Source organism: Danio rerio, chromosome 12 (genome assembly GCF_052040795.2).
Source record: "Danio rerio strain M-AB ecotype USA chromosome 12, GRCz13ab, whole genome shotgun sequence".
NCBI classification, from domain to species: domain Eukaryota; kingdom Metazoa; phylum Chordata; class Actinopteri; order Cypriniformes; family Danionidae; genus Danio; species Danio rerio.
In genome coordinates, this window is record NC_141032.1 from 49,818,993 (window position 1) to 49,846,470 (window position 27,478).

Genomic DNA, 27,478 nt, shown 5'->3' on the forward strand with positions numbered 1-27,478 from the left:
GAGTTTGCATGTTAGGTGCTCCGGTTTCCCCCACAATCCAAACACATGCGCTATAGGGGAGTTAATTAAATCATTGGCCGTAGTGTATGAGTGTGTGTGTGAATGAGAGTCTATGGGTGTTTTCCAATACTGTGTTGCGACCGGAAGGGCATTAGCTGCACTAAACATATGCTGGAATAGTTGGCGGTTCATTCCGCTGTGGCAACCTCTGATAAATCAGAGACTAAGTCAAAGGAAAATGAATGAATGAATATTTAAACATATATATGGACATATGTGACCCTGGACCACCATTTTTTTGTTAAACAGGTATATTTTTTGGTGTGCTTCTTGTTAATATTCAATATATGCGTCAAAGATATTGCTTTTTTATGCCAAAATTCATTAATTATTAGTTAAAGATCACGTTTCATGAAGCTATTTTCTAAATTTTCTAGTGTAAATATATCAAAACTCTATTTTTTTTAAGAATGTGCATTGCTAAGAACATAATGTGGACAATTTTAAAGCAGATTATCTCAATGTTTATTTATTTTTATTATTATTTTTCTTTACTATTTAAATTAGTAATTTAGAATTTCAGTAGATGCACATATATATATATATATATATATATATATATATATATATATATATATATATATATATATATATATATATATATTCTTATATATTCTTTAACTTTAACATAATTAAAAATCTTAATTGACACATGATTGGTTTTGTGGTCCTGGGTCAGAAATTTTAATTCAGATTGATATATGCAAATGGACAATTTTTGCAATATCAAGAAATACATGTTGCATATGTAGGGCGGCACGGTGGCTCAGTGGTTAGCACTGTGGCTGCACAGCAAAAAAGTCGCTGGTTCAAGTCCTGGCTGGGTCAATTGGCATTTCTGTGTGGAGTTTGCAAGTTATCCCCGTGTTTGTGTGGGTTTCCTCCGGGTGCTGCGGTTTCCCCCACAGTCCAAACACATGCGCTATAGGTGAACTCAATAAACTAAACTAGCCGTAGTGTGTAAGTGTGTGTGTGTGTGTGTGTGAATGAGTGTGTATGGGTGGTTCCCAGTATTGGGTTGCAGCCGGAAGAGCATCTGCTGTGTAAAACATATGCCGAAATAGTTGGCGGTTCATTTCGCTGTGGTGACCTCTGAAATAAAGACTAAGGAAAATGAATGAATGAATGTTGTACATGTCTACAGTTAGTTGATGTAGTGGTACAGATTGATTATTTTGCATTCTCATGTCAGATATGAGCTCTCTAGTGGGTATAAACCTGCACCGATGGACCTGTGCCACATCAAACTGGCGTCTACCCAGGAGGCCATGGTGGACAAGCTGGCAGAGAACGCTCACAATGTCTGGGCCAGAGACCGCATACGACAGGGCTGGACGTACGGCATACAGCAGGTCAGTCTGGGTCAGCCTTAATGACAATAGGCTCTATTTTGACGGTCCATGCACAGAGCGCAAAACGCAGGGCGCAAACGCTTTCAGGGCGTGTCAGAACGCATTTTTGCTAATTTAAGGACGGGAAAATCTGCTTTGCGCCATGGCGCATGGTCTAAAAGGGTTGAGTTTATTTTCTTAATGAGTTATAGGTGTGTTTTGAGAATAAACCAACCAGAGTCTCATCTCCCATTCACTTTAAGAGTCAGCTGCGCAACGCCATAAGCGCATTCGCTATTTACAGGACGCAAAGTAAGTCTAAGTGGAAAAAATGAGCATTTCACAAGCAAACAGTTCACAGAAAACAGTTAAACAGAGCTATCTACTGCGTGAGAATGAGAGATAATGGATCACTTTCACATTCGCTCTTGGATAGGGAAACCTTTACGCACAGACATCAATTAGCCTATAAATAATTAATTGCGTTTGTTAAGCACAAATATTCATTTCAAAACTATTTCTAAATTCAGTTCTAATTTCCAGCAAACGAATAAATGAATAATAATAACAAAATGTGCTCAAAAACCTGAGTTATATCCTAAAACACATGCTGTGCCCCATATGGTCTAAAACCTGACAGGTGGACAAATCTAAGCTTGTTTTTAATAAAACAAATATAAATATGGATATAATAAATAATACTGCTAATAATAATAACATTATACAAAAGCAAATTGTTATGAATGAACTGAAAAAGCCTCCCGAGATGAAGAAGGCATGAAAGCAGTGGTTTTTCATATTTATGTAGGCTAGAAAATAATATGTTTTGTAATATTTTAATCCTTTATATTTATATTCTATATCTATTCTTATTATATCCTATATATATATCCTTAATATTTACATTTTTTTCATATGTAAAGATATTTGCCTGTTGCTCTCTTGTGTGTATTAAGCAGTGTGTAAGTGAGGAGCAACTCTGCGCCGGGGTTTAGACCGGGTTTGTTTTGGTCTGATGAAAAATCTATTATAGTTTCTCAAAATAGCGACGCGCCAGCGGTCCGCCTCAGAACGCCTTCCTTTTTACACCAGAACGCACAAATGAGCGCTAATGCATTTGCTATTAAAACAGCGTAGCGCAACGCCTCAAAACGACTCTTGCGCCAAGCTGAAACTACCAAACAAGTATTGCGCCGCGTCTTGCGCCACATTGCGCCGGGTGTGTGATAGGGCCCAATAACAGATAAGACTCTAAAATTGGTTTACAATGAGAACTTTGGAGTCATTTCAGTTTACCCGTAATAAAGTGAAAATTTATAAATCGCTGACTGTGTTAAAAGCATTTAGGCACAAGGAATTATTACATTTTATCAAGCTTTAACAAAAATTAATTGTATTTAATTCACTGTTCCCATGCTATTTGAAAGTACTTGAACTTCAGACATATGGATTCAAGGCCTGAAAATACTTAAAAACAAACGTAGATCCTTAAAAGTGCTTAAATTTTGAAATAAATTTGTTTATGTTGTTATTTTAGAAATTGTACTGTTCTGCTGTCAAAAAAAGCAAGAAAAAGACTAAGAAATTTTTCATTTAAAAATCCTAAATTTAATCAATATTCATTTTATCAATATTTTAGAAACAGCATTTAAATATTATAAGCAATGAACTCAACAAATACTATTAAAGTTTTTTGAATATGATTGTTTAAAACTTGCATAAATAAAGCCTGTTGTATTGTATTTTCACCACAGGTGATTTAATAAGTATATGATAAATGTAGGCATTTTAGGAAAATGTTTAAATGTTGCTTTACTAGTTATCAAAACACGTTTGTATGGATAATAATGTGAAATGTTTTTCACTGAAATAAGTGATATGTTTCCCAGTGATGGGTTGCAGCTGGAAGGGCATCCGCTGCGTAAAAAATGTGCTGGATAAATTGGCGGTTCATTCCACTGTGGCGACCCCAGATTAATAAAGGGACTAAGTCAAAAATAAAATGAATAAATGAATAAGTGATATGAAATAGGCTAGTTTCAGCATCGATATCACAGTGTGATTATCCACAATAGTCACATCGCAGGATATGCAATGCTGAATCTGGGATTAATTTTATTAAATTGTTTATACAACCAAGACTGCAGTTACATTTTACAGTTTATTATTTAATGTTCGGCATGGTGGCTCAGTGGTTAGCACTGTCGCCTCACAGCAAGAAGGTCGCTGGTTCAAGTCCCGGCTGGGTCAGTTGGCATTTCTGTGTGGAGTTTGCATGTTCTCCCCCTGTTGGCGTGGTTTTCCTCCGGGTGCTCCCCACAGTCCAAACACATGCGCTATAGGTGAATGGATGTACTAAATTGGCCGTAGTATATGAGCGTGTGAGAATGTTAAAGTGTGTGGGTGTTTCCCAGTACTGGGTTGCAGTTTGAAGGGCATCCGCTGCAAAAAAACATATGCTGGAGTAGTTGGCAGTTCATTCCACCATGGTGACATCTGATAATCAGAGACTAACCCAAAGAAAATTGAATGGATGAAGTAGGGTTTTTCTGGTTTGACATTAGCATTGATTGGGGAGGTCCCCTCGGATAAATTCACTTAGGCTGCTTTCACACCTGTGAATGGATTCAGTTGTTCTGAAACAGAGATTACAATTGTTACATTGTTGCTCTTTGCTCTTGGAGCGGTTCGCTTTCACACTGCAAAGTTTCTAATCGGACCAAAACAGCTAAAACAAGTCACGTGCGAGTAAACTCTCCTCACATTGGTCAGAGTGTCAGGGTTTATTTTGCAGCGTCCCGCTCTGCTGTCAGGAGAGGTGGTGGTTTGGTGGTGATTGACAGGGTGCGTGCGCGCGATGTGTCTGAAAAGAGATGCGGTGGGGAGGGGTGAGAAGGGTGAGCGACGATGCCTATTTGAGGACCGGGAGGGAGACGCGAGATTACCGGGAGATCATCACTCGTTTGCGGGCATCCGGAGACTCGCGAAACTTTCCGCCCTACTCATAATTCTCTCTTCATATAGCCGTATGCCTATTACATATCCATAAAACACTGTGATATAACCGCGCTCGGATCGGATCGCTTTCTCACTGCAATCGAACCACTCCAGAGTTCGTTTCAATTGAGCCGAGACCACCTCACTCAAGCGATTACTTTGGCGCGGAACAGAGCGCGATTGCCCTGTTCACATATGCCAAACGAACCGTGCTAACTGGGCAAACGAGATGCGTTCCGAAACAAAAGTGTAGGTGTGAAAGCACTCTTTATCTCCATGGGCGTTGACTGCTGAAACAAAAACAGATTTACACGGTTTCTTTCATTTGTATTTTTCTTTATTTTACTTCTCCATGCTTGTAGCTTGTTTATTATAAGTAATGCAGATGAACCTACAGAGTAATCCCGTCAGTCAACTAAAATAATCAATTCTTTCTAAATAGAATTATTTAAGTCATCTGGACTGAAAGTGCATTAATATAGCAATATATATTGCAGAAAAACTAAATATCGCAATGCTCGTTTTTTCACTATCATGCAGCCCTAATATGTAATGAATATTTAAACGCACTGCACTGTGATATGAAGGCACTCATATACTGAGATATGCCTTTGTGCTGATGGGAAGAATCTGCAGCAGGATTACAGCTGTCTGGAAGATTGATGCGTGTTTGGTCGCAGCGTTTGATAAAGCAGACGAACACATAAGCGCACAGGCGACAGGACGGCTCCAAGTCTCGCTCAGATGCGTCTCTGTGTCTCTGCAGGACATTAAGAACAAGAGAAACCCTCGTCTCGTTCCTTACGTTCTTCTGGATGAGAGAACCAAGAAGTCTAATAAGGACAGTCTGCGGGAAGCCGTTAGGACACTGTTGGGTTATGGATACAACCTAGAGGCTCCAGATCAAGATCACGGTACCATCAGTCTAATAATGATAATAGTTTGTTTACCCCATTAGCAGATGATTTAGCTTGCAGATAAGTGTGGATTGAATTGAACAATAGCATATTCGTATTCAACTGAAAGCTTATAATAAAAATGCATTTGTCTGGATGTATTGCGATCTCATCAGTGTGTGTTTCTGACGTGTGTGTTTTGTGCTTCAGCTCGAGAGGATGTAGGTAATCTGTCAGCAGAGCGTTTCCGGATATTCCGAGCAGAAAAGACGTACTGTGTGAATGGAGGGAAGTGGTACTTTGAGCTGGAGGTGGTGACGGCGGGCGAGATGCGGGTGGGCTGGGCGAGACCCGGCTGTCTGCCAGACCAGGAGCTCGGAGCAGACGAACAGGCCTTCGTATTCGATGGATTCAAGGTGAGAGATGGGTGAACACTGACACATGTAGTACTCACAAGCACAGGGATCCCACGACTCATGGAGTATAATAATACTACTTTTTTTTCTAATTATTATTTAAGTTGAGGAATATCAGGGATTTTTATTTGTCATAAAATTTTCAACTCAGGCTCATTCTAGAAACGTAGCCTCGCGGACGTTTCTGGAGACCACGAAATATGTCCCGGGAGGTTCATATTTGTGCAGTTTTTGTTTTCAAGAATCTGCGAAAGGCCGCTGTGCGATCTTTTTTTGCATTTTAAACACCTTTTGCGAGCGCTGTTTGAGCCAGGGCTGTTCTAGCGTAAATCCGCCGGAGGCCGCTGTCGAGTGACCGTCTGTCCGACTGACCGTCTGTCCGACTGACTGACTGAATGACTGGATAATTGACTGGGCAGCCACCAATCGGCCAACCTATCCTCCTTCTCCTTTCCTATACCCAACCGGTTTTAACAAATTGACCCGCCGGCCGGCCAGCCCGCCAGCCCGCTTGCTTACCTAAACCCAAGCGACGATTTACAAAAGCCGTCCAGAAAAAGGAAAGCCCCCTCATCTGATTTTAACAGCGTTTGCGGATTTTACCACATTCTCACCCTGTTATAAACTCGTTGGCTTTACTTTTTGGATTCTGTTTTTGTCTTACCTGATTTCTGGAACGGCTCTTCCCTGGACTCGAACCTGGTCATCGCCGTCGGCTCCCCTCTGGCCCTCGCTCTACCGATGAACACAATGAGCTAAGCGGACTAACTGGTTGCGGTGGGAAAACCCTCCACATGGAAGTGAGCTGTCAGCCAGCGAGCGCGAAGAAGAACTGCGTCACATCGCCCCATAGCGTTCGCTTGAAAAAATGAAATGCAGCTGTACGTACCTCCGGCCACGTAAATCGGGGTCTCCAGAAACGTCCGCGGGGCTACATTTCCAGAATGAGCTTGAGATGTAAATTTGACTTCCCATTTCATTTCTATACCGGATGAAATACTGTATACTGCCCTGGGCTCAACAATAAGGACTGCACAAAGGCCCGGGGCCAGCATGAGAGATGTTCGGGACAGTAGAGAGAAACGTCACTGGCCCAGTCATACCAGTGCTGCCTTGTCACTAAAGTTTAATTTGCCTGCAACTATTTGTCACTTGCATGCAAAATACAGTCTTAGAATCGAGAAACAATTTGTGCTTTTATGTCTTTGAATGCTGCCTTATCTATGAAGTCACCATAAACACCATATTGCTTTTTGGTTCCTTTTATCTGATTGGATGTTGTGAACACGTTATTTTTTTTCCACAACCTGGTAAAAACCAGAACGGTGAATAGACGGCAACATGACGGCAACATCAAAATATGAGGCTAAAAGAAAACGTCTGTTTCCAACGTTGTGGAAACAGATATTTACATGGGTACAACACAATAAAAAATGAAGTAATGTTTTGTATAGTTTTCCGTCAGCTACCTTTTGTTTTGCAATAAAATACCTGCACATTTTCCATACTGCTGCATTTTACTGCTAATTATTTTAGCATTTAAAAATATTTAAATACTAGAATAACATACATTATTTTTGACACATTATTTAAAATATGTGGCTAAGAAATAGCTATTTTTTTATTGATTTATTTAGTAGGGCCAGTGTAAATTTTGGCAGGGCAAGTAAAAATCTGAACCCCTGGTCAAGTCGAGCCACTAGAAAATGTCCTTAGCGTTGAACCCTGCTGCCTGTTTTGTGTCTGCTCAGTGCTCAACCAGTTTCTCCTGTATTTTGCTGGAAAGATTGTGGCATAAAATGACTGGTTTTGTTGTTGACTTTTTCTAAGTGGCAATATTTGGAGAAGTTCTTGTGTTGTTTTGCTGTGAAAAATGCACAAATTTAGACACTTTATTGATTACGTTTTATCATTTTTGGTTTTTAACAACCATTGATGTCTATCATTTATTTAACTGTTACACTTGTTGAAAACACTCGAAACAGTGTTTACCTCTTACTCATATAGACTTTATCATATTTGATGAATGACCTCTTAATTAATCTCTATCCTTTGACTTAGTTCCTGATTTAACAGGGGTCATCAGAGTGGAACGAATCGCCATTTACTCTGCCATACGTTTTACATAGCAGATGCCCATCTACATGTCCTGGCTGTCTGTGGCATTTAAAGGGGACCTATTATGCAAAAATCACTTTTATAAGGGGTTTATGCACAGTTGGGTGTCAACAGTGTGTGAATATATCCAGCTTCTAATGGTAAACATTCATTAATTCAAATTTTTATAATCAGACTTGATCTAAACAGTCTGCAGAAACACTTTGATTGACATTCTCCCTTTGTACGTGTCATCAGAGGGGGAAAGCCCCGCCCACTAGTGACCATCTCTCCCTAGTCTTGTTCTGAATCTGCCACTTTTCTGACACATAGGCATTTGTGGCTCCGCCCTCTTTTGAAAATCCACAATCTCATTTGAATTTAAAGCGACAGTCACCAAAACAGGTAATAGGTGGGGTTTCATTTTGCGCCAGACTGCACACCACACACCAGCTGATTGGTGAAGAGGAGACAGAGTGATGATATGCCAATCATGATATGGGGAGGGTTAGGAGGCCATGATGGACAGAGGCCAGTGGGCAGATTTGGCCAGGAGGCCAGGGTTAAACCCCTACTCTTTTTCGAAGGACATCCTGGGATTTTTAACGACCACAGAGAGTCGGGACCTCGGTTTAACGTCTCATCCGAAAGACGGCGCTCACTGAGCAGTATAGAGTCCCTGTCACTATACTGGGGCATTAGGACCCACACAGACCGCAGGTTGGGCGCCCCCTGCTGGCCTCACTAACACCACTTCCGGCAGCAACCTAGCTTTCCCAAGTGGTCTCCCATCCAAGTACTGACCGTTTTTATTAGTTTTATTAGTTTTCCTTCGGCTTAGTCTCTTATTAATCAGGGTTCGCCATAGCGGAATGAACCGCCAGCTATTCCTGCATATGTTTTTATGCAGCGGACGCCCTATCAGCCGCAACCTACTCTTGTAAAAAGTGGCATCTTTAAAAAATAATTGCAAGATTCTTTCAATTTTGTGTCATTTTCTTGATTTTGCATTAAAATCAGTGATGTTATAGCACAGATCACAGTTCTGAATTGACTGCTCAACAAAACAACACAACAGCTGCTTGTTTTTCTATGCATTATAGCTTGTGGGATTCAGGATGACAGTCAGGGAATTTGAGATTTGTGTGTGTGTGTGTGTGCAGGCGCAGCGCTGGCATCAGGGAAACGAGCACTTCGGCCGCTCCTGGCAGTCTGGAGATGTGGTGGGCTGCATGGTGGACATGAACGAACGCACCATGATGTTCACACTGAACGGAGAAGTGCTGCTCGACGACTCCGGCTCTGAGCTGGCCTTTAAAGACTTTGAGGTGTGGGAAGGTGAGTGACTGACCCCTGCTCTGCTCTATTCACTAAATAAACAACCTAAACTCTTCTCTGGGGGTCTTTCACCACTGTTGACCCTTTGCTCATGTATTTATTTGCTTGTTTTTTGGTTTTATTGAGATGTAGTCTTCTGTACAGCTCTATTAGAAAGAAATTCATTAGAGGTAAATGTCTGACAGTGTGTGTGTGTGTGTGTGTGTGTGTGTGTGTGTGTGTGTGTGTATGTGTGATTGAAAATGCAGCTAAAGTACTGAAGCTAAGCAGACTTGAGCTTTAGTAACACCTGCAGAGCTGATGCTGCAAAACACACACACACACACACACACACACACACACACACATACACATATGGTGATGCTTGCTTATACAGTACACACACATGAACACAGTGGAGTGTACACATTCATGAAAAAAGTGGTGCTCATATTCACAACACACACATTTAACCACACAGATGCTCATAAACATTAACATATGCTGCATACACACACACACACACACACGCACACACACACACACACATACGCACACACAACATGCAAGCTCACCCACAGATGCTTATGCAGATGCTCATACACACACGGATGCTCACGCATTGATGCTCTCTCACACACGCACACACACTGATGCTCATGCACATGGTCCATAGATTCTTACACACACACTGATGCTTGCTAATACAGTACTCACACACACGAACACAGTGAAGAACACATACACACAAACACCCACCTAAACACACAAATAGTCGCATACAGAGACTCATACACACACACACACACAACACACATGTTCACATACAGATGCTTATGCACATGCACAGATGCTCTCTCTCTCACACACTAATGCTTATACACACGCACACACAGATTCCTAGACACACACAGACGCTCACACACACTGGTGATGTGCATCCGTTGCATCAGTGTCTGATGAGGCAGTGTGTGTGCGTGTGTGTGAGCAGCAGGTGAATGTTGCTGTATCATCTGTCTTCACCTCTCAGCAGTGAGAGCAGCGCCCCCTGCTGACCACTGACACACACTTACATCACTCAGCATATCTCCTGTTCTCTGATTCAGACACAGCTCTCAGCAATTTATCTAAGTACTTAAACATTATTAAATTAAGTGCATTTACTTGTAATTAAAAATGGCAGAAGTGGTGTTTATTTTTTCGTAAAACTGATCAAAATTAAGACCACATTTATGCCTATACACTCTCAGAAATAAAGGTACAGGAGTTGTCACTGGGGCAGTGGCTTTTCAAAAGGTACATGTTTGTACCTGAAGAGTCCATAAAAAATAAAGTGAACGAGTCGGGGCGAGAATGTGGTGAAATCTGAAAACGTGGTCAAAATCGGACGAGGGCTTTTCTTTTTCTGCACAACTTTCGTAAATCGTTGCTTGGGTTTAGGGAAGAAAGAGTAAGAGGAGGGTGGCCGGGGTGGCTGATTGGCCGACTGCCTAGTCAATCTCGTTCAGTCATTCAGCCAGTCGGACAGAGGGTCGCTCGCCAGCGGCCTCTAGTGGCTTTTTACACAAGAACAGCGCGGGCACGAATGGCGCTCGCACGCTCGGTGTTCGAGACGCGAAAAAGCACGCATAGCAGTCTCTCGTGGATTCGTGAATACAAAAACTGCACAAATGCATACCTCCCGGGACGTATTTCGTGGCCGCCAAAAATGCCCACGGGGCTACGTTTCCAGAATGAGCCTGGGTTGGTTTTAAATTAAGAATAATTTTCTAGACAAGTAAAAAAAAAATAGTGTTTTGTTTTCAGAAATAATGCCACAATTAAGTATTGTTTTGTAAAACAAGCGAAATTATTTTTTCAATGCGTCAATTCAGTCACTAAAATCTTCTATGTGTAGCGAGGAGACTGACACGGAGGGATCCATTATGCAGTATTTATTTATCAAGCTCTCACTCAAACACACAATATGCACCAATGTGCAAACACACATCAACAAACGTCTTAAAGGTATCAAGACTGGTGGTAAACAGACACAGAGGGATTTACCAGACATGGGTCAAAGGCAGGCTGCGTGAATCAGAGTCCGTGTATCAGGCTTGGGTCGTGGGCAGGTAGCGAGTATCAGAGTCCGTGTATCAGGCTTGGGTCGTGGGCAGGTAGTGAGTATCAGAGTCCGTGTATCAGGCTTGGGTCGTGGGCAGGCAGAAGGCAAAGCAGAGTCAGAAACAGGCTGGAGGCAGGAAATAACGCTCAGTAATGCTGGCCGGGGCTAAACAAGACTTCGCACTGGCTGAGTGTTTGGAACTGGCTTATAAAGGGTACGTGGGTCGTTAGCTTGATTCAGAACAGGTGTATGCACAATCAGCGTATGTGGATGATGTAATGCTAGAAGTCCGGAGATGGCGGCCTCTGCTGGCCAGCGAGGGGAATGACTGGGACCGAGTCGGAGACACTACGTGAAGCTGCTTTGACACAGTCTTCATTGTAAAAGCGTTATAGAAATAAAGATGAAGTAAAATAATCTTATTTCTAACCAAAGTAAGCGTATTTTGCTCACCCTACCAGGCAGATTTTTATTTTATGGAAAAACCTACTTAATTTTGATGTATTACTTCTGAAAAGAAAGGAATATTTTTTAATTGTTGAAAAAATGATTCTTGATTTAGTTTGTTTAGGACAGGGGTTTTCAAAGTGTGAGGCGCGCCAAAGCATGTCAGGGGAGGCGCGGGAAAAAATAATATATAATAAAAAAATAATTATTAAGTTTAATTATTATATGTATTTTTTATTATTTTAAACGTTTTAATTAAACAAAGCGAAAAAAATAATACGTCAAAAATAAGAAAACCTTTTTTACCCAGAAGGCCATAGCTGTGAATTCGCTTCTGTTTGGCAAGCCCGCCAATACAGGTATATGCCTGCTAATCATGCTGCTAATGCAATGGACGGTTTCTGAGACCCCCCGATTCAAAGCCCCCGATTCAAACCCTTCAAGTTCAGGGCTTAAACCCAAAAGACGACGATATAATTATCAGTATTTGAGTTTAGGATTTACGTGGACAGGACCAGCTGAGGAACCACGACCTTTATGTGTGGTTTGTCAAGATATTTTGGCTAAAGACAGCATGAGACCCGCTAAACTTCAGCGACACCTTGAAACCAAGCATGATGAGATAGCGAGAAAACCTCCAGAATTGTGTGTGTGTGCGTGTTTGGGAGGAGGGGGGCGCCAATGGATAAGTTGTGTCAAAAGGGAGGCCCACTGTCTTAGACTTTGAAAAACCCTGGTTTAGGATAATCAGACTAAAAACTAAACAAAAACATAATAGTAAGGCTTTTTTTTTTGCAGTGGATCACCATTTATTGAAATCACTGCAAAATAATCTATAAAAAGTCTAGAAAATTGTTCTAAATGTAAGACTTTTTAGATATTACACTTCAAAAATGACAAAAACTAGTAAGGAAAGCATTGTTTGCGACTGGCTAATGTGGTAATATGAATATTTGTGTCAGGCTTCATCCCGGTCTGCAGTCTGGGGGTCAGTCAAGTGGGCCGCATGAACTTTGGGAAGGACGTAAGCACACTGAAGTACTTCACCATCTGCGGCCTGCAGGAGGGATACGAGCCCTTCGCTGTCAACATGAACCGAGATCTGACCATGTGGATCAGCAAACGCCTGCCGCAGTTCACCCCTGTCCCGCTCATCCACGAGCACATAGAGGTTAGTGGGCTCCAGGACAACACATACACTTAATACACTTCATTAAACATGTACACACAGACATCACCTATATGCTATGCAATTGCAGATTTACTATGTCTGTATATGATAACTTGTATTTGATTGTAACTGTATCTTAATTTGATTGTAATGCAGTAATGTGCATCTTTTGCAAAGCTGCTTTAAAACAGTAATTATTGTAATAAGCGCTATATAAATACACTTGAATTGAATTGAATAGAGATCTGAGGTCACGCTCCTGCTTTAGGATGAAACCTTCAAAGGACTGTGTGTGTTACAGGCAGGGTTGAGTGTAATTAGTTAGAATGTAATTGGTTGGAATAAAGTAAAGTTGTTTTGGTAACACTTTATAATAACTGCACACTATAAATCATTTATTAAGCATTAGCAAATAGTGAATTCATAATTTGTTAAGCATTAACTCTACACTAATAAGCGTTAGTAAGCAGTTTATAACTGCAGCTACAAATGCTCTATTCTTGACTTACAAACATATTTATAATGTGCTTAATAATCGTATTTTCATACTTTGTTAATGATTTATTTTTCATTACTAAATGAAGTATCGCATTATACAAACCATTTTTATTTAAGAGTAGTTGAGGGTTTTTAGGATCATTCAGAATGAGTTAGTAAATGATTATTAAACTATTGAAATCAACGTTTATATATCTTATTATTCAGGCATATATTATCTAATTGAACTTGCGTTGTAATGCTTAAATAAAATGTATTATTTTTTATTTTTGTTTAGGTTTTAGGTTTTTAGTTACCATTCTCTCAAAATCATTCCACACAAATCCAGAAATAGTAAAGAATTTTCGCAAATCTGTAATAAGTAATTTATGATATTTTTTAAGTAATTTACCTATTACTGGTTACAGGTCACGCGGATCGACGGGACGGTGGAGAGCCCGCCGTGCCTAAAGGTCACCCAGAGGTCATTCGGCTCACAGAACAGTCACACAGACATCATGTTTTACCGGCTCAGCATGCCCATCGAGTGCTCGGAGGCGTTCGCCCGCTCGCCTGGTGGGACGCTAGCAGCCAACGGCAGCTTCTTCTCCCCTAAGAGAGACCTGGAGGATTTTGAGACGGTGTCGGATTTTGAGGTCCTGATGAAAACACCACACAGCCACATGAGCTCCAACGGACCAGACAGAGAACGAGACGAATTCAACAACCACAAAGATCATAACCAGGAGAAGCCATCCAAAATCAAACAGAGGTGGGTTACACACATTCTTGTGACGCTAATGCTAACTGAAGTCTCAGCCTTTTGCATGCTGGCATATACAGTTGAAGTCAAAATCATTTGTCCCCCTGTGATTGTTTATTATTTTCCCAAATATTTCCCAAATGATGTTTTACAGCAAGGAATTTTTCACAGTATTTCCTTTAATGTTTTTTTCATATGGAGAAAGTCTCATTTGTTTTATTTCGGCTAGAATAAAAGCTGTTTTTAAAGCCATTTTAAGGTCAATATTATTCTCCCCCTTCAGCAATATTAGTGTTGGATTGTCTCCAGAACAAACCACTGTTATACAATGACTTGCCTAATTACCCTAACCCTAACCATAATCAACCTAGTGAAGCCTTTTAATGTGACTTTAAGCTGAATAGTAGTGTCTTGAAGAATATCTAGTCTAATATTATGTGCTGTCATCATGACAAAGAGAAAATAAATCAGTTATTATAAGTAGACTGTTAGGTTGGGGTTGGGGTTTGTGTAAGTTGACATGTACTTGCAAAGTTTCTTATAGTCAGCTAAATGTCTGTTGAAGGAGCAGAATCAGCAGATATTAAGCAGACAGTCTAATACTCAAATGGACCATCAAAATAAAGTGTTAACGATGTGTGTGTTTGTGATCGATGTGTGTGTGTGTGTGTGTGTTTGTTCAGGTTCATGTTGAAAAGAACGAAGCCGGACATGAACAGCAGCAGCTCCAGCGCTCGTCTGTCAGAGGAGGTTTTGGCTGATGAGAAAGACGACTGTGAGAATCTTATACAAACATCAACGGTAAGAGAGAGAGAGAGACACACACACACACACACACACACACACACACACACGGTTTATCCGAAGCATTTTATTAATAATTTCTTTCACAGTTGACACTAAGAAGAACTAAGAACAGGTAGCAGCTAAATTTGTCTGGAGAAGGATTCAAAGGCGTTTATCTTCATACACAGCGCGATTGTGAATGCGTCTGAATGTTCTGATTGGCTGGAGTAGACATCTCAGATTAGCGTGTTCTAAACGTAAAGGCGCTCTTTCCGGCAATTGTCCTTCTGCGTTCACTCAGAGCAGCATTCTAGGAAATTACAGTAATGTTACAGCTTCTCTTTCCGGAAAATTGCCGGAACTTATTTACCATATTTTCAAAAAGAGCCCATTCGCACATGATCCCTTTCCGGAAAACTGCCATTAGTTTTCCGGAAAAGTCTGTATGTGTGAAAGGGACTATTGAAATCACTACAAAAAAATCCAGAAAAAGTCTAGAATAGGGTTGTAACAATATACCGGTATGACGGTCTACCACGATTTGAACGTGCACGATTATCATACCATGAACAATTGCATATCAACGGTTTTAACCCTTAAAGACCGAGACAGCTGCCCGCGGCTAAAAATAAGTATTGCTCTTAAATGTTTAATAACTTTTGACCCGCTGATCCGATTCATACAATTCAAAGTTTGGCATAAACAAGAGAATCTCAGCTTTCCAGTGCTGTATCACATAACGACTTTCAGAGGCTCCGGAATCAGTGCGGTTACATCATCAAAATTTGACAACGCTGATTTGACAAAGAAACGCTCGTCACTGTGTCTCCGGACAAACCAGACATGATACATTCCGGTTGTCCCTCCTCCATGCCCAGATTGGTTCAAACTCGCTATATCACAACCAAAAAGCATAGGTTTCGCTTTTGTTTGTGGACCAACATGAGCTTTTTGAACAACACGGAATGAGAGATAGGCATACATTTATGCGCGGCTAAATAAAACGCAAAAAAAAAGTTTTGCATGAAATAATTCTCATACTAAGTACTTTTGCATGCACAGCAGCACAGAAACATGACAAAACAGTGACACAGCAAAGACGAACTGCTGCTCTTGCTGTTTTCAAAAGACGCAAATGAAGGTGCAGCTGTTTGTCTGCATTGCAGACATCCATATCCAAATCCATATCCACAGACAACCATATCCATGCTGGCACATAAAACCTAAGGATGTTCCATATTGAATCTAGTTTCGTTATGTAACTATTTATAGTATAGTAAATATTTATATCTATTTTTTTACTGAGGATTTGCACCATGTTTATTTGGACTTTATTTGGACTTTGGCACATTATTTATTATTTTCTTATTTTTTTATTTGTTCATTGTAAGTGGTGTTGTTTATAGTAACTGAAAATATATTATTTGGAAAAAGTCAAATTTGCTTCACTGTTTCTATTATTTTGTAACATTTGTAACATACCGTATACCGCGAAACCGTCAAACCGTGGTATTGTTTTAGACGATTATCATACCGTAAAAAATTCATACCGTTACAACCCTAGTCTAGAAAATATTCTTGATCTTAGACTTTAGATATTTAGACTTTTTTTTTTTTTTTCGTTGTTGTGTGACTGACTTGGCAAATGGCACTGATGTAGAACTGAAAGTTCAGGGTGAAAGAAAATACAGTATGTACTGTATAAAAACTATGGAAACCTATGTAATGTCCCCACAATGCTCAAAAACAAACCTGTGTGTGTGTTTTAGTATTATTACTCAGTGAGGATCTTCCCCGGGCAGGAGCCCTCCAGCGTCTGGGTCGGATGGGTGACCTCAGACTTTCACCAATACGACACTGCATTCGAGATCAGCAATGTCCGGACGGTCACTGTGACCCTGGGGGACGAGAAGGGCAAAGTTCACGAGAGGTCAGTTGAAATTGAATGATACTTGAGCATGTACTACATTTGAATTTGAATTTGCTACACAACCTTTAGAAAAGTGTGTCCTATATCCAGGGTTCCCACACATCTTAAAAGTACTTGAACTTCTGGCAAATGTATTCAAGGCCAAATTTTGTAAATATTTATACCTATACAGTTGAAACCAAGTTTACACACACTCTAAAAAGAAGAACCATAACCATTTTTTTTAATGTCTGATGGTTAATCATACTAAACGTTTACTATTTTAGGTCTGTTAGGATTACCTAAATCATTTACATTTGCTAAATGCCAGAATAATGAGAGAAGTTTTTTTTTTGTTGAGAATTTTGTATTAATTTCTAGACAGTCAGAAGTTTACACACATTTCCTTGGTATTTTTCAGCTTTGCTTTTAAACTGTATAACTTTGGTCAAATGTTTTGGGTCTCCTTCCACAAGCTTCTCTCAATAGTTTGCAGGAATTTTGGCCCATTCCTCCTGACAGAATCGCTGTAACTGAGTCAGATTTGTAGGCTGTCTCACTCGCACAAGCTTTTTCAACTCTGCCCACAGATTTTCTATAGGATTGAGATCAGGGCTTTGTGATGGCCACTCCAAAACATTCACTCTGTTGTCCTTAAAGCACATTTTCACTAATTTGGCAGTGTGCTTAGGGTCATGGTCTGTTTGGAAGAGCCATTTGTGGCCCAGCTGTAATTTCCTGGCTGATGTCATGAGATGTTGCTTCAGTATTTCTCCATAATGTTCTTTCTTCATGATGCCATCTATGCTGTCAAGTGGACCAGTCCCTCCTGCAGCAAAACAGCCCCACAACATGATGCTGCCGCCCCCATACTTCACAGTTGGGATGGTGTTCTAGGCTTGTGCACTTTCCCCTTTGTCCTCCAAATGTATCACTGCTCATTATGGTCAAACAGTTCAATCTTAGCTCCATCAGAGCACAGGACATGTCTCCAAACATGAGTCTTTTCCCAGTGTGATTTAGCTAAGTGTAATCTGGCTTTGTTGTTGATTCTGGCTTGTTGATTCTCCATGTTGTCACACAAGGAAGCAGTGTGTTTGAGCTTTTCCTTCAATACTATTCTACAGTTGTGCCTCACATTAACTCAAATGTTGTCAATTAGCCAATCAGAAACTTCCAAAACCTTGACATCATCATCAGAGCTTTTTCAGAGGCAGAATAATCTTATTGTGTGTAAACTTGACTTTCAAGAAGAGTTATAACAATTTCTCAAACAATATCTCTCTTATTATTCTGCTGTTAAGCACAACAGAAACTAATGTGATCATCCTAACTTACCTAAAAGAGAAAGAGCTTAGTCATATTAACATCTGACTTATTTAAATGTTTACGTGCCTTTCTACACAGTGTATGTAAACTTCTGCTTTCAACTGTATATCCAAAACGTTTTCGTTATCTGACTCTTTGGTAATCATTTTAAATCATTGTGATTACAATCAAGACTTTTCGCATAATCGAGCAGTGCTAATTTCAGGGCTGTTGTTTGTGAGTGTGTCTGATGTATGTGTGTGTGTTGGTGTGTGTTTGCTGTTGTGCAGCATCAAGCGCAGTAACTGTTATATGGTGTGGGCCGGCGAGTGCACTAGTCCCGGTCAGGGTCGCAGTAATAACGGGCTGGAGATCGGCTGTCTGGTCGATACGGCTAACGGCCTCCTCACCTTCACCTCCAACGGCAAAGAGCTCAGCACTTACTACCAGGTGAACATCCAGTCCTCTGCACATCCCTGCACATTCATTCGTTTTCCTTCGGCTTAGTCCTTTTATTTATCAGGGGTCACCACAGCTAATAAACCAACAACTATTCCAACAAATGTTTTACGCAGCGGATGCCCTTCCAGCTGTAACCCAGTACTGGGAAACATCCATACACCCTCATACTCACACACACTCATACACTACAGGCAATTTAGTTGATCAATCCCCCTATAGCGCATGTGTTTGGACTGTGGGGAGCACCCGGGGGAAACCCACACCAACACGGGGAGAACATGCAAACTCCACACAGAAACGCCAGCTGACCCAGCCTGGACTTGAACCAGCGACCTTCTTGCTGTGAGGCGACAGTGCTAACAATGACATTGGAGTAGTTCACATGCTTCATTTGTTCGGAACACTGTGCAGTAGTTCACTTTCTAGTCAATAGTGCGCTGTTGTGATTTAGTTTGAATGCAGAATCGATTCAGAATCATTCGAGAAAGAATCAGTGAGTCACGTTTTTGATTCATTCGCTCTCTGTGCAGGTGGAGCCCAGTACTAAACTCTTCCCTGCAGTGTTTGCGCAGGCCACCAGTCCAAACGTCTTCCAGTTCGAACTGGGTCGCATCAAGGTGAGCTCACACACTTATACACACTCCCTCACACACACACACACATACACACAGGATGCTGAGGCTATTTTTATTGTTGCTCTAGTTGCACAAGCAGGTTGAGTGTAAGTTTAACTTGAACGTCAGTGAGATGATGAAGTTTGCAACTTCACTTTGGAACTTTTCTCTCTCTCTGTGTGTGTGTGTGTGTGTGTGTGTGTGTGTGTGTGTGTGTGTGTAGAGCATCATGCCGCTCTCTGCTGGACTGTTTAAGAGCGAGCGTAAGAATGTGGTTCCTCAGTGTCCGCCGAGACTACATGTGCAGTTCCTCACACCGGTGCTGTGGAGCCGTGTGCCCAATCAGTTCCTGAGGTCAGAGGTCACTAGGGTCAATGAGAGACTGGGTTGGATGGTGCAGAGTTCAGAACCACTGCAGTTCATGACCCTCCATATACCCGAGGAGAACAGGTACAACACACACACACACACACACACACACACACACACACACACATGCATTTACCGATACCATGCGGCCAGTGATTTTACTGTCTTTATTACAAATATGCTCGATTTTAAAAACATTTTAAACTTATAAAAATCACAGAGAGTCGTAACAAATATTTTAATCTGAGTTTATTTAAAAAAAAAAAGTTCTGTAATCATGTGTACGCATGTTATTATGGAGACATGGTACATTTTATTAATTTCAAAGCCAAAAAAAAGCCCTAAAATCAGGAAATTAATTTGATTAAATAAAGCGTACATATTAATATTAATGAAATCTACAAGGCCACAGAAGGACTTTTATCAGTGTATGTCACTAAATAGGCAAGGCAAGGCAAGGCAAGTTTATTTATATAGCACATTTCATACACAATGGCAATTCAAAGTGCTTTACATAAACAAGAATAAAAGAAACAAGTAAAATAAAAATAAAAACAAATAATAAAAATGCGTCAAAACAAAACATAAAAACAGGTAAAATGTGATATAAAAGAATGAAGTAGAAGAGAAAAACATGATAGTGCAATCTGTCGGACGCAGCACAGTGCTCATACAGTAAAGGCACAGCTAAACAGATGTGTTTTCAGTCTTGATTTGAATGTACCTAATGTTGGAGCACATCTGATCATTTCTGGAAGCTGATTCCAGCAGCGAGGGGCATAGTGGCTGAGAGCTGATTCACCCTGCTTTGACTGAACTCTTGGAACTTCTAGTTTAAATGATCCTAATGATCTGAGTGATCTGTTAGGTTTGTATTCAGTGAGCATATCTGTGATGTATTTAGGTCCTAGGCCATTTAGTGATTTATAGACCAGTAATAATACTTTAAAATCTATTCTGAATGTAACTGGCAGCCAGTGTAAAGACCTGAGGACAGGTGTGATGTGCTCTGATTTTCTAGTTCTGGTCAGAATTCTGGCTGCAGCGTTCTGGATGAGCTGCAACTGTCTGACTGTCTTTTTAGGAAGACCAGTGAGGAGTCCATTACAGTAATCCACCCTGCTGCTGATAAAAGCATGAACAAGTTTCTCTAAGTCTTCACTAGAAACAAAGCATCTGATTCTTGCTATGTTTTTGAGATGATAGTATGCTGATTTACTGACTGCTTTGACATGACTGTTAAAACTCAGATCTGACTCAAGAGTCATATAACTATAATACATATAACAATTTTATACAATTCTGGCTTTGGTCACGATTAAGTTAGGTTAAATGTGGGCTAGTTTGCTTTTTACAATGTAATTTTATCTACAGGTTGAACCGATGGTTGAACCAGCTGATGGTTTATTTATTCAGTAAGGATTTCACATGCACATGAAGAGTATTGATTGTGTTGTGTGTATCAGGTCTGTGGATATTCTGGAGCTGACGGAGCAGCAAGATCTTCTGAAGTTCCACTATCACACACTGCGCTTATATTCGGCTATCTGCGCGCTGGGAAATAACCGTGTGGCTCACGCGCTCTGCAGTCACGTAGACGAGGCGCAGCTCCTCTACGCCATCCAGAACAAATACATGCCCGGCCTGCTGCGCACCGGATACTACGACCTGCTGATCGACATCCACCTGAGCAGCTACGCCACCGCACGCCTCATGATGAACTCCGAGTACATCGTCCCCATGACGCCCGAAACCAAGAGCATCACACTGTTCCCTAATGAGAAGAAGAAACACGGTCTGCCGGGTATCGGTCTGAGCACATCTCTGCAGCCACGCATGCGCTTCTCCTCTCCCAGTTTTGTAGGTTTTAATGGCAGTGGAGGTGTCGACTGTTTCCAGTACAGCCCTGAGTTTCCTCTGGAGACGCTGAAGAGTCGTACGATGGAGATGCTGACGGAGGCAGTGCGAGAGGGCAGTCTGCATGTGCGGGATCCAGTAGGGGGCAGCACTGAGTTCCTGTTCGTCCCGCTCATTAAACTCTTCTACACGCTGCTCATCATGGGCATCTTCCACAACGGAGACCTGAAGACCATCCTGCAGCTGATCGAGCCTAGTGTATTCTCGCAGGACTCTGGAGCCGATGGTGGAGGCGGGTCGGTGGGGGATGGGTGTGGGCGGGGCCAATTGGAAGGGGGCGTGGTCGATGATGGCCTGAGAGGAAAGATGCCCAAAGAAGGACTTTTACAGATGAAGCTTCCTGAGCCTGTCAAACTCCAGGTGAGCAGCAAGCCAGAAAATAGGTTGAATGTCTAAAATATATAAATAGAGAATGTATAAATAGAGACCATTTTGAGGGATGTAAACAGTTACAATGATCCTAACGTATTTCCTGTTTTACATTTTTAATTTCTGTCACACTTTACAATAAGGTTCATTAGTTAATGTTAATTAATGCATTTACTAACCTGACCAAACAATGAAGAATACATTTACTACTGTAATTGTTCATGCTAGTAAACGTTAGTTAATGAAAATACAGTAGTTCATTGTTAGTTCATGTTAACTCATGGTGCATTAACTAATGTTAACAAGCATGGACTCGGATGTTAATAATGCATTAGTAAATGTTCAATTATGATTAATAAATGCTGTACATGTGTTGTTCATGTTAGTAAATGCATTAACTAATGAACCTTATTGTAAAGTGTTACCTTAATTTCTATAGCTTCTGAGAATCCATAAAAGTCCAGGTATTGATAAATAATAGGGATGTAACGGTATCAGAATTTCACGGTACGGTAATACCTCGGTATGAATGTCACGGTACGGTATTTATTGAATCATCTACAGGAAAACACAAAACTTATGAAAATACTCCAAAAAAGTGCCAAAAGTGTCAATGACATACAAATTAGCCATCTATCTGTAAGCTTTGAAACAGGAACTTCAATTTTAATAACAAAAAAATATTAAACCATGTAAAAAAATAAAGTTTCAATTTAGTATTGTTGAAAACTCATCACATTCAACATTTAATCACTCACTCACTTAGATAGAGATGGGTTTAAAGGAAAATTATCATATAAATATAATCTGGTAAAAGCTGGTATCTCTGGGTATTTACAATGTCCCCTGCAACAGAAAAAACCCTCTCATTTGGGACTGAGGTTTCTGGGACAGAGATATGACTTGGCCCAGGTTGACAGCAGTGGGTAACGTTGTGCATTGTCTTTCCCCCACTTGAGAGGACAAACCATGAGTGAGATAGAGATCTCATGTCTGCATCAATCTGAACAGTGTGCTGACAACACCGCTATTCAGTACGCGCGCGACAACACAGCTGATAAGAACTCGCGCGACAACACAGCTGATAAGAACTCGCGCGACAACACCGCTATTCAGTACGCGCGCGACAACACAGCTGATAAGAACGTGCGCGACAACACAGCTGATAAGAACTCGCGCGACAACACAGCTGATAAGAACTCGCGCGACAACACCGCTATTCAGTACACGCGCGACAAAACAGCTGGTAAGAACTCGTGCGACAACACAGTTGATAAGAACGTGCGCGACAACACAGCTGATAAGAACTCGCGCGACAACACAGCTGATAAGAACTCGCGCGACAACACCGCTATTCAGTACGCGCGCGACAACACAGCTGATAAGAACTCGCGCGACAACACCGCTATTCAGTACGCGTGCAGCGTCAACACCCGCTTTAGAGTTTTCCAGCTCTTTTTCATCCCCGCTTCTAGCAGCACACTCCATTTCCGCATTACTGTATCTGTAGCGACAACAGACCGCAAGGGATGATGGTCAAGCATGGGCTGATGGGAATTGTAGTTTCCGGTACCTCCCGTTCGCTTCATTCGCCTGAGCAAATTTTCTCAGAAGACCTATAGTTTTACCGAGTCATGCGACTACGTTAATATCGAAAAAAATTAATATTGCGGTATGACGGTATTTACAATACCGTTACATCCCTAATAAATAATGTTATGAAAGCTGTTTTAACGTAAGAATGTGATTTGAATTGGCTTTTTTAACAGTTATGAAATAGTTTGACAGCATGCAGGAAATGTTCATGGGCACCACCATATTGAAATGGTCTATAAAAACATGATACTAAAAATAATGTCGTAACTGTCGTTAGGTATCATTCACTCAGTTATGTCATTTCAAATGCAGTCATGGCATTGAGATGTCTTTAAGACTGCTTGACATAAATGCGTCACAACCTGTCTTTGTCATTTTGATCATCACATGATCTCTTATAACAAAATCACATGACCTTTTTTAATGCGCATACTGAAATTTATGCGGTAAAAGTGTTTCCATTGTAGTTTATGCGCATCTTTTCTTATCAAATTAAATGTTTATCCTACTCAGTTATGCGCATAAGCTTTTTTATGCGCATTTTTTACATTTATGCACATCTTGGCATTTCCATCAACCAGTTTTTTATGCGCATATGCAAAATGTGCATAAAATAAGTGGATGGAAACATAGCTATTGAATAATACTGAATAAAGCACATGAGGTGAACCTGAGATTATCAATGACCGTGTTCTGTTGTTCAGCTGCAAGAAATAGAAGCCATTTCTAAAATATAAATCTACAGTAAATTAAAAATATTAATTTCAGGTGTTGGTTAGGACAAAAAAAATCCTTTTAATATGGAAAATGTTCCTTCCCTCGTGTGCCGTTGCTTTTATTTAGAACAAGATTTAAATCAGCTTTTAGGCTCGACAGTCAGGAACGCTGCTGTTGTTGTCAATCTGGCAACCTGCGCTTGCATGTGTTTTGAACCAGGAGTGCAATACCTAGTTCAACCACTCTTCGAACTTACATACTGCACCTTTAATAATCCTTTCCAAATATTAGTCCAGAAAGTCTGTCCACCTTATATGAAGTGTTTTACCATCTACCATTGTGTGTGTGTGTGTGTGTGTGTGTGTGTGTTTAGATGTGTCACCTGCTCCAGTACCTGTGTGACTGTCAGGTTCGTCACCGTATCGAGGCCGTGGTCGCGTTCTCTGACGACTTTGTGGCGAATCTTCAGGAGAACCAGCGTTTCCGCTATAATGAAGTGATGCAGGCGTTAAACATGTCCGCCGCTCTGACGGCACGCAAAACCAAAGAGTTCCGCTCTCCTCCACAGGAACAGGTCAGCACATGGGGCCAGTATTTACATCATGAGTTTATGAACACCTGCTATTGGTTCTTGTTTTAATTAATTATTTAATACAGATTTTATTAATAGAGTCATTTTAACAATATTGTAAAAAAAATGATGTGTGGACAGAATCATTTTTGTGTACTGCATTGTAACAGTATAATGCAGTAATAAGATTTTGGATGAAAATGTGCTTAATTGACAAGCAAATAATGTTATAGTGCATTTCTTCTGTTTATTTGAGTACATTTTCTTACTACGAAACATGATTTTTATATATTAAACCCTGTTTTGTTTAATAAAATGATAGTTTTTTCATTCATTCATTCATTTTTTTGTCAGCTTAGTCCCTTTATTAATCCGGGGTCGCCACAGCGGAATGAACCGCCAACTTATCCAGCAAGTTTTTATACAGCGGATGCCCTACCAGCTGCAACCCATCTCTGGGAAACATCCACACACACACTCATACACTACGGACAATTTAGCCTACCCAATTCACCTGTACTGCATGTGTTTGGACTGTGGGGGAAACCGGAGCACCCGGAGGAACCCACGCAAAGGCAGGGAGAACATGCAAACTTCTCAAACTTTCATAATTTAAAAAAGAATAGCTAAAAGTTGAGAAAGTTTTATGCTCTAAATCATTATTTTTTGCAATAACTGAAGAAATTCTGCACATGTAGGGAATCATATCCAACCCAAGCTCATACTAAAACCGTAGTCCCTCGGACGTTTCTGGAGACCGCGATTTATGTAGTCGTAGGTACCTATGGCTGCATTTCATTTTTGAAGCGAATGTTACTGGGCGGTATGTCGCCCGCCGGCTGACCGCTTACCTCCATGTGGAGGGCTTTCCCGCTGCAACCACTTTGTCCAGTTAGCTCATCGTGTACGTCAGTGGAGTTGAGATGCATAGAGGAGCTGACGATGACCGGGTTCGAGTCTGGGGAAGAGCGGTTCCAGAAATCAGGTGAGACAAAAACAAAATCCAAAAAATAAAGTGAACATAACAGGGTGAGAATGTGGTAAAATCCGAAAACGTGGTAAAAAACAGACAAGGGCTTTTCTTTTTCTGGACGGCTTTTGTAAATCGTTGCTTCTGTTTAGGGAAGCAAGCAAGTGGGTGGGTCAATCAGTAAAACTGGTTGGGTTTAGGGAAGGAGGAGGAGGAGGGTGGGTTGGCCGGTCGGGCAGTCAATCATTCAGTCAGACAGACAGACGGTCACTCGACAGGTGGCTTTACGCGAGAACAGCGCGGGTGCAAACGGTGCTCTCGAGAGACGTTCGAGATGCGAAAAAGCGCACACAGCGGCCTCTCACGGATCTGCAAAAAATAAAAACTGCACAAATTTGAACCTCCCGGGACGTATTTGTGGTCTCCAGAAACGTCCATGGGACTACGTTTTCAGAATGAGCCTGGGTTATTCATATCCGTTAATATTGTGTGCTGTGGCTTATGCTGTATGTTTATTAACATTTCACACATATATAATTACTTTTCTTTATCTAAGTATGGGCGTTGTACTTAAAATTACATTTATTAACTCAAATCCAGATGATTTTTTGATCTTGACATTATTTCTATTATTCAGTTTCACAAGTCATTCACAAGTGAAAAGTGTTGTGTGTGTCCCAGATCAACATGCTGCTGAATTTTAAGGATGAGAAGCAGGATTGTCCGTGTCCTGAAGACATCCGTGAACAACTGCTGGATTTCCATGAAGATCTCATGACACACTGTGGTAAAACCTTTGTCTGCAATCTAAGGGTGCTTTCACACCTGTGAATGGATTCAGTTGTTCCGAAACAGAGATTACAATTGTTACATTGTTGCTCTTTGCTCTTGGAGCGGTTCGTTTTCACACGGCAAAGTTTCTAATCGGACCAAAAGAGCTAAAACAAGTCACGTGCGGGTAAACTCTCCTCACATTGGTCAGAGTGTCAGGGTTTATTTTGCAGAGTCCCGCTCAGCTGTCAGGAGAGGTGATGGTTTGGTGGTGATTGACAGGGTGCGCGCGTGATGTGTCTGAGGAGAGATGCGGTGGGGAGGGGTGAGAAGGGTGCGAGACGATGCCTATTTGAGGACCGGGAGGGAGACGCGAGATTACTGGGAGATCATCACTCGTTTGCGGGCATCCGGAGACTCGCGAAACTTCCCGCCATACTCATAGTTCTCTCTTCATATAGCCGTATGCCTATTACATATCCATAAAACACTGTGATATAACCGCGCTCGGATCGAATCGCTTTCTCGCTGCAATCGAACCGCTCCAGAGTTCGTTTCAATCGAGCTGAGACCACCTCATTCAAGTGATCTCGGAGCGATTACTTTGGTGCGGAACAGAGTGCGATTGCCCTGTTTATATATGCCAAACGAACAGCGCTAACTGGGCAAACGAGACACGTTCCGAAACAAAAGTGTAGGTGTGAAAGCACCCTAAACCTTTAGATTTCAATAATCTATCCTGTTCATTTGCATTATTGCACTGCCAAATTGTTTGATTTTTATGATTGAATGGAAGTCTATGCAATGAGATCATTAATATGGTGAGTGTGTGTGTGTGTGTGTGCTCTTGTGTATGTGTGTGTGTGTGCGTGTGTGTGTGTGTGTGTGTGCGTGTGTGTTTGTGTGCATTTGTTTATACTATGTATGATGGCACAAATTTGTATATTTGAGATGGGTATGACCTAACATAACAATGGTTAGGTGGTTTATAAGGACATGCCTTGTGTCCTCATAATGTAATCCTATTTAAAATTAAACTTAAC

General features: G+C 41.0%; 1 protein-coding gene and 2 long non-coding RNA genes across 6 annotated transcripts in view; 1 reads left to right on the forward strand and 2 right to left on the reverse strand.

Annotated features, from left to right (window-relative positions):
• ryr2a (ryanodine receptor 2a (cardiac)) overlaps positions 1-27,478 on the forward strand; it is a 282,516-nt gene that overhangs the window by 121,064 nt on the left and 133,974 nt on the right. For all 4 annotated transcript variants that reach the window (XM_087277000.1, XM_087277001.1, XM_087277002.1 and 1 more), the window contains 14 exons: positions 1,253-1,412; positions 5,155-5,302; positions 5,495-5,700; positions 8,961-9,135; positions 12,628-12,836; positions 13,742-14,085; positions 14,760-14,877; positions 16,632-16,792; positions 18,370-18,529; positions 19,072-19,158; positions 19,379-19,605; positions 20,991-21,801; positions 24,497-24,697; positions 26,346-26,451. In XM_087277000.1, the coding sequence (XP_087133126.1) occupies positions 1,253-1,412; positions 5,155-5,302; positions 5,495-5,700; positions 8,961-9,135; positions 12,628-12,836; positions 13,742-14,085; positions 14,760-14,877; positions 16,632-16,792; positions 18,370-18,529; positions 19,072-19,158; positions 19,379-19,605; positions 20,991-21,801; positions 24,497-24,697; positions 26,346-26,451 (3,113 nt within the window). The remainder of the gene's footprint in view (positions 1-1,252; positions 1,413-5,154; positions 5,303-5,494; positions 5,701-8,960; positions 9,136-12,627; positions 12,837-13,741; positions 14,086-14,759; positions 14,878-16,631; positions 16,793-18,369; positions 18,530-19,071; positions 19,159-19,378; positions 19,606-20,990; positions 21,802-24,496; positions 24,698-26,345; positions 26,452-27,478) is intronic.
• LOC147834595 (uncharacterized) lies at positions 719-26,995 on the reverse strand. Its single transcript, XR_015504754.1, has 3 exons — positions 26,490-26,995; positions 2,633-4,006; positions 719-1,445 (listed from the first exon to the last, which is right to left on the reverse strand). It is a non-coding gene; the product is annotated as an uncharacterized LOC147834595 (long non-coding RNA).
• On the reverse strand, positions 22,337-25,686 carry LOC147834596 (uncharacterized). Its single transcript, XR_015504761.1, has 2 exons — positions 23,052-25,686; positions 22,337-22,918 (listed from the first exon to the last, which is right to left on the reverse strand). It is a non-coding gene; the product is annotated as an uncharacterized LOC147834596 (long non-coding RNA).